Source organism: Capsicum annuum, chromosome 1 (genome assembly GCF_002878395.1).
Source record: "Capsicum annuum cultivar UCD-10X-F1 chromosome 1, UCD10Xv1.1, whole genome shotgun sequence".
Taxonomy (NCBI): domain Eukaryota; kingdom Viridiplantae; phylum Streptophyta; class Magnoliopsida; order Solanales; family Solanaceae; genus Capsicum; species Capsicum annuum.
The window spans coordinates 74,862,448-74,868,578 of record NC_061111.1 but is presented as its reverse complement, the minus strand read 5'-3'; the positions used below and the strand labels follow the sequence as shown (position 1 = coordinate 74,868,578).

General features: G+C 33.2%; 1 protein-coding gene across 1 annotated transcript in view; it reads left to right on the top strand.

Moving 5' to 3' along the window:
• The first annotated feature begins 3,708 nt into the window (after positions 1–3,708).
• The window catches only part of LOC107876264 (cysteine-rich and transmembrane domain-containing protein WIH2), a 9,526-nt gene continuing 7,103 nt past the window's right edge, over positions 3,709–6,131 (top strand). Inside the window, exons 1-2 of the mRNA XM_016723224.2 lie at positions 3,709–4,040; positions 5,164–5,407. Coding sequence (XP_016578710.1) covers positions 3,989–4,040; positions 5,164–5,407 — 296 coding nt within the window. The 5' untranslated portion in view covers positions 3,709–3,988. The remainder of the gene's footprint in view (positions 4,041–5,163; positions 5,408–6,131) is intronic.

Sequence of the window (6,131 nt, the reverse complement as noted above, 5' to 3'; positions counted from 1 at the left end):
TCTCCAGTATGTTTACGATCTTCAGCATATAAAAAAGTAAGAATATGTTTTTGCATCACAAAATTACTATCCATCCAGTGACAAGTAACGGTTAAATAATCATTTTTATTTACAGCATGATCAAGATCAGAAGTTAGGGACAATCTACATTAAATATTTTTTAACAATGTTGATAAATAAAAACAATATTGTGAATGAAGTCTAAAAATATCAGATCGACAAGTACTTCTAGGAACACCATTAAACATAGGATTATAAATTGCTTGAATATAATGAATAAAAGCATCAGAAGAAGGAAAACTAAAAGGCAAACAACCCACAACTACCATTTTAGCTATTTCTTCCCGGTCCCTCAATTTATTATACTTCTTCGTTACCTGACCGGTTGCTAGGTCTATTCTAGTTTGCGTTGGCCCACCAACAACCCCACCACCTCGTGCAATATTTAACTTCTTTCGTGAGCATCACCTATATATCTCATTAAAGTACCCGTACCCCCTTGCTTGCCTTTGCTTTTATACTTATATATTTGTTGACAAATATTGCATTGCACCTCAGTATCTGATATACGTTCAAAAAATTGCCATGCAATACTAGTTGTTTTACGAGCTCTTGGGGCACGGGGAGGACGGGAAGGGAGATTAACCAATTCAGATCTAACGTTAGCATTTCTTACTGCGGGTGTTTCACCAATATTTTCATCATCTTCATCTAAATTAACCGTATCTACTTCATTTTCTTCTTCTATACCGTAATTTTTTTGAGCTTCTACATAGTCCATATCGTGAGCACCTACACCTAAAGGTACACCTACTTCTTCCTCAAAAGGTTGACTAAGCGGTGTCAGAGGCACACGGGTATATCTACTACTTGAAACTATCTCTACCGCTAGTAATTCATATTTTACCACCACTACCGCTTCCGGAACAAAAAATTTTAACACCTTTAGTAGCGAGGTTTCTTAATTTATCCATAATATAAATTAAACTAAAATAATTCAAAATACACAAATATAATAAAATTAAATATTCAACAATTAATGCACTAAATAAAAATTAAACGTAAGAGATGGAACGACAATATCAAATTTTGAAAGTATCTGAAGGTTGCGACTTTAGAAACTTCCACTCGTACTTTGTAATAGCAAAATTAAAAAATTAAAATGAGCACTTTAGAAAATTAAATTTATAGAATATTTGAGAATTGAGATTTGAGTGAATTAAAAAATTATGTGAAAAATGATTTGAAGGTGTAGGGTATTTATAGAAAAATTTTTGGAATTAAAAAATAATTTTAAAAGTAATTTTTTTTTTTAATTAATGGGCCCAAACTAGCCGTTTGGACCCAAAAACGGCTATATAACCTTTGGGCCAACGGATAGTCGGGCCCAAAATCCAAAAATTTATATATATAAAAAAAAAATCAGGCCGGACTGGTTAACCGGTGGGCCCCAATTTGATTGGGTCTGGATCGGGTTAATCGGGCTCAAAACAAAAAAAAGCCCAGGACCCGATACCCTAAAGTCCTTAGGCTTACCGGGCCGGATCAAACCGAACCGATTTCATTAAATGGATTGGTTCGGATCGAATTGGGTCGGGTCAATCCGACCCATTTGACAGGCTTGGCTCCACTACTGTACGAATAATAAATTTCAAACTCAATCATAGCTCACTACAGTACGAATAATAAATTTCAAACTCAATCATAGCTCAAATATAACAATTGCGAGTTTTGACATTTCTCTTTTCTGATTCAAAGCTCAAAATTGAAGGTGGTACATATTATGTGAAAATTTTAGGACCTTTTTTTTATACTTTATATAGCACTTCCAGAATAATAGCTTAAGAGCTGTGGGATATACATAATGTTAGGACATTTTATTGGTGTATAATTGATGTACATTTGATTAGCAGATATAATTATTTTTGATCGATCAATCAAATACTTAATGTGCCAAAATTTTAGTACTCCCTTTTTTTTTAATTTGTTTATCCTATTTTGACTTGATATAAAATTAAATAAAATAAATAAAATTTTTAAAAGATATGTTAAATGTACAAAATATCTTTTAATCTTGTAGTCTAAAATATGTTATATACCATGTGGAGAATTACAATTACAAAAATTGCTAAAAAAGAAAAGACTCTTTTTTTTAAAACGGCTAAAATGAAAAGTAATACAAAAATTTGAAACATAGAGAGTATATTATATATTACTCTTATACTTCATTTTTACTTGTCATATTTGACTGTGACATTTAATTGACAATAATTATCATAACTATTTTATCATATTATTCCTATTAATTGATGTTTAGTATTAGATCTTGAAAAATAATTTTGAAAATAAATAATTATTGTTAAAAGGTTAAAATATAAAAAATAAATTATTATCTTTTCTTAATATGTTAAAACTGTCAAGTAAAAGTGAAAATCTATTTTTGTAATATTAAATTATCTTTTATGTACTGCAAACATGTGAATGATTTAAAAAATAATCTAAGCAAACATGTGAATGATTTAAAAAATAATCTAAGTGTTGTGTATACCGAATAATCGTATCGCAATTGAAAATTTGCTATTATAATTTTGGTATTATGATATTTGTTATGGTATCAGATACCGTACTACAATAATAATATATCCAGTATACTCCCACATAGTAGGGTCTGGGGAGGGTATAGTGTACGCAGACCTTACCACTACCTTAGGTGAAGTAGAGAGATTGTTTCCGATAAACCCCCAACTTAGGACCGATAACATTATAGCAATCATAAAACACAAATGCATATAAACTAGTACAATATGCAAATAAACTAACACCGTTATCCACAAGATAATACTACAACCACATGATAATACTAAAAATTATTTATCCGAAATCATAGACATCACTCAACACCATAAACAAGAAACTACAAACACAAATAAAGAACGCTCCCCTACTGTAACCGACGCACTCCCACCTCCTAATCCTCTACCCTAATCCGCATCCTTCACACTTCCTATCAAGGGTCATGTCCTCCGTAAGCTATAACTGTTCCACATCATGCATAATTACCTCCCTTCAATATTTCTTCGGCCTACCTTTATCCCGTCTAAAATCATCCATAGTCAGTGTCTCACACTTCTGCGCTAGAGCATCAGACCCTTTCCTCATCACGTGCCTGAACCATTGTAACGTCACTTCTCGCATCTTGTCCTCCACCGAAGCCACTCTCAACTTCTCCCGAATAATCTTAATCCTCACCCCATCTTTCCTGGTATGACCACACATTCATCGCAACATCCTCATCTCCACCACCTTCAACTTTTGGATGTGGGTGTTCTTAATTGATCAACATTCCGCTCCATACAACAAAACCGGTCGAATACCGTACTGAAGTACATAATTGCATAGTAACTTATATATTATTAAAATATTAACAATGCACAACTTATTATTAGTATAAAACAAAATATTTATACGTTAGAATTTTGACTACTCTATTTTGATTGAAATTTTTTTTTTAACTGATTAACAAAGAGATTTGTTTGTACTTTCTTTTGAATATATATTGCTACATTTAGCAATCGATTTATAGTATCACAAAATATCGATACTAAAATTCAAAATAATAAATAATATTGAATTAATTTAGTTTAATGATAATATAGTATTTGTTAAAAATCAAATATTAAAATACCAAATCCAAGTTTCAAATATCAAACCATTTCCGTCCCTAATCATGATTATCATGCTTTGAGCCAACGTAATTTTCTGAATTAAAATACCCCTGGCTGTTTTTGTGCTGCCAACATGTGAATGACTATGATAGTGTTGAGAATGACCCTTAAATTATCTTTCTGACGTGCCAGTACTTATTTCCTCCACCTTAACAACTAAGTTTCAACGTCCCTGTATTTAACTCATCTGCCCCTTCCTCCTCTCAATTCATTTCATTCAAGATCACAACTACTCTCCATCAACCAGGCAAAACACAATCAGAATGAGCTACCAACATGTTCATGAAAGTCCCTACCCTGACTACCCTCCACCAGGTATCTATCTTACAATATCATTAACATACTCTATTTCAAGATTTCCCTATTTTCCACCTTTTTTATGTCTTGTAAATTAGGTCAGTCAATCAAATTATTTTTTAGGCAATTTGTTATATCGATAACATTTATTAAAAATCACCCAAGATTCAACCTTTTTTATGCCAAATATTTCACCAGTAAATTTGGTTAATCATCCATTCTTCTAGTTCTTATATGTTTTTCCTCTTCTTTTAGGCAAGTTGCAAAATATGTTTACCATTTCAAGAACACCCAAGTTTCAATCTTTGATATCTCCATCTGTCCCAATTTTTGTGACAGTTGAAATCTCGATATTCAAGTTTCTAAACTTCAATAGTGAATTCAGACATAGGAGCGTTAAGTTTTTTGAAATGATAGATATATAATTGATAACTGCATAAAAGTAATACATATCACACTGATTAACTACAATTTATTGTATCAATAACATTTGTAAAAATTCACCCAAGATTCAACCTCTTTTTGCCAAATATTTTTCTTCTAGTTCTTGTTTCTCTTCGTTTAGGCAAGTTGCAATATAGAATACCATTGTAAGTGCATCCTGCATGTTTGTTCTTGTATGTATTGCTCCTTTTAGGTGAAAGTTACAATATAAACCCCCAATTTTCATGATCACCCAAGTTTCAATACTTTGTCCCAATTTATGTGGTATAGTTGGAATTTTGAAATTCAAATTTGTAAACTTTGACCATGAATTCAGACATAGAAGGTTTTAAATTTTTAAAAATAAAACAACAACCTACCTAGTATATTCCCACAAAGTGGGGTTTGAGAAGGTTGGAATATAGGGCAGTTCATACCGCTACCTCGGGATGAAGTGGACTCTGGGGTAAGTTTTTTTAAATCAAATTTATATATTTGAAAATTATATAAAATACTATATGTATAATACTTAATAACTTATAATATTTTAAAGACATAGCAAAATTCTGGTAAAAACCTTGTTGACTCTCGAAATTTCATTAGTGCGGTGTAAATTGGGATGTAGGGACTAAGGAGTACTAAATTGCTAGTAGTAGGGAATTTGTCAATTGATTGTTGCGATTGAACTTGTTTGTGTTTGAATTGACAATATGTTTAGGGCATGGACCACCGCCTCCCCAACCACAAGGATACCCACCACCGGGGATGCCACAGCCACCAGGGTTCTACAATGGAGGGGGCTACCCTCCTCCACCTCCACCTCCTGGGACCCATAGTTATCAGGGCTACTTTAATGATCAATACCCTCCACCACCACCACCTCAGCACATGTACCACGGCGGTGGCGATGGCTATGGCTATCATGGTGATGACAATGGATGTTCTTCATTCCTAAGAGGATGGTATGTCATCTCTCACTTTCTCCTATATTTGATTTTTAGTTCATAAAAGTTTGGATCAAGTTAGATGGTTAGTTAGGTAGTGGAGAGTTGTTTCACTTATTCCTTTTAGTAGTCGTAGTATTACTTTGAGAGTTTCTTGTTATTCCATTCTGTGACTATTTGATGTTTTTTGCATTGAGATTATCGTAGTATTTTCTTGTAGTAATTGTTCCCTTTCAGTATTCTTTGTCATACTCTCTTCGCATTTTGTCTTGGCTTTTTCTCTCTAGTTGTTTTCCTTTTTAGAACTGCTTTCTAATATTTTTACTTGAGTCGAGGATCTACTGGAAACAGGCCTCTCTACCTTATGCTGTGCTAAGTTGCTCGGACTCTTCAAAAATGTTGCCGCACCCGTGTCGGATTCTTCAAAAAATAGTGTATTTTTGGAGGATCCGACACATATCCGTAGACATTTTTGAAGAGTCCGAGCAACTTAGATGCTGTGTATGTTGTAAAAGTTCGTCTGTTCTAAGCCTGGATAAAGGAAGAGGGTTGCCGTATGCTGGCAGCTAGCGTCAAACTAGCCAATTTCATGATGTAATAGTAGTGTTTGGGCTAGTGGATATTAGATGCTCCACCATTTTACTTCATGTGTTGAATGCTCACCAGATCTGACCTATCCTTTCAAGTTCCATAGAAATTGGACTTTATTATTGGTCCGGCATTTATACACTTTATTCTATTT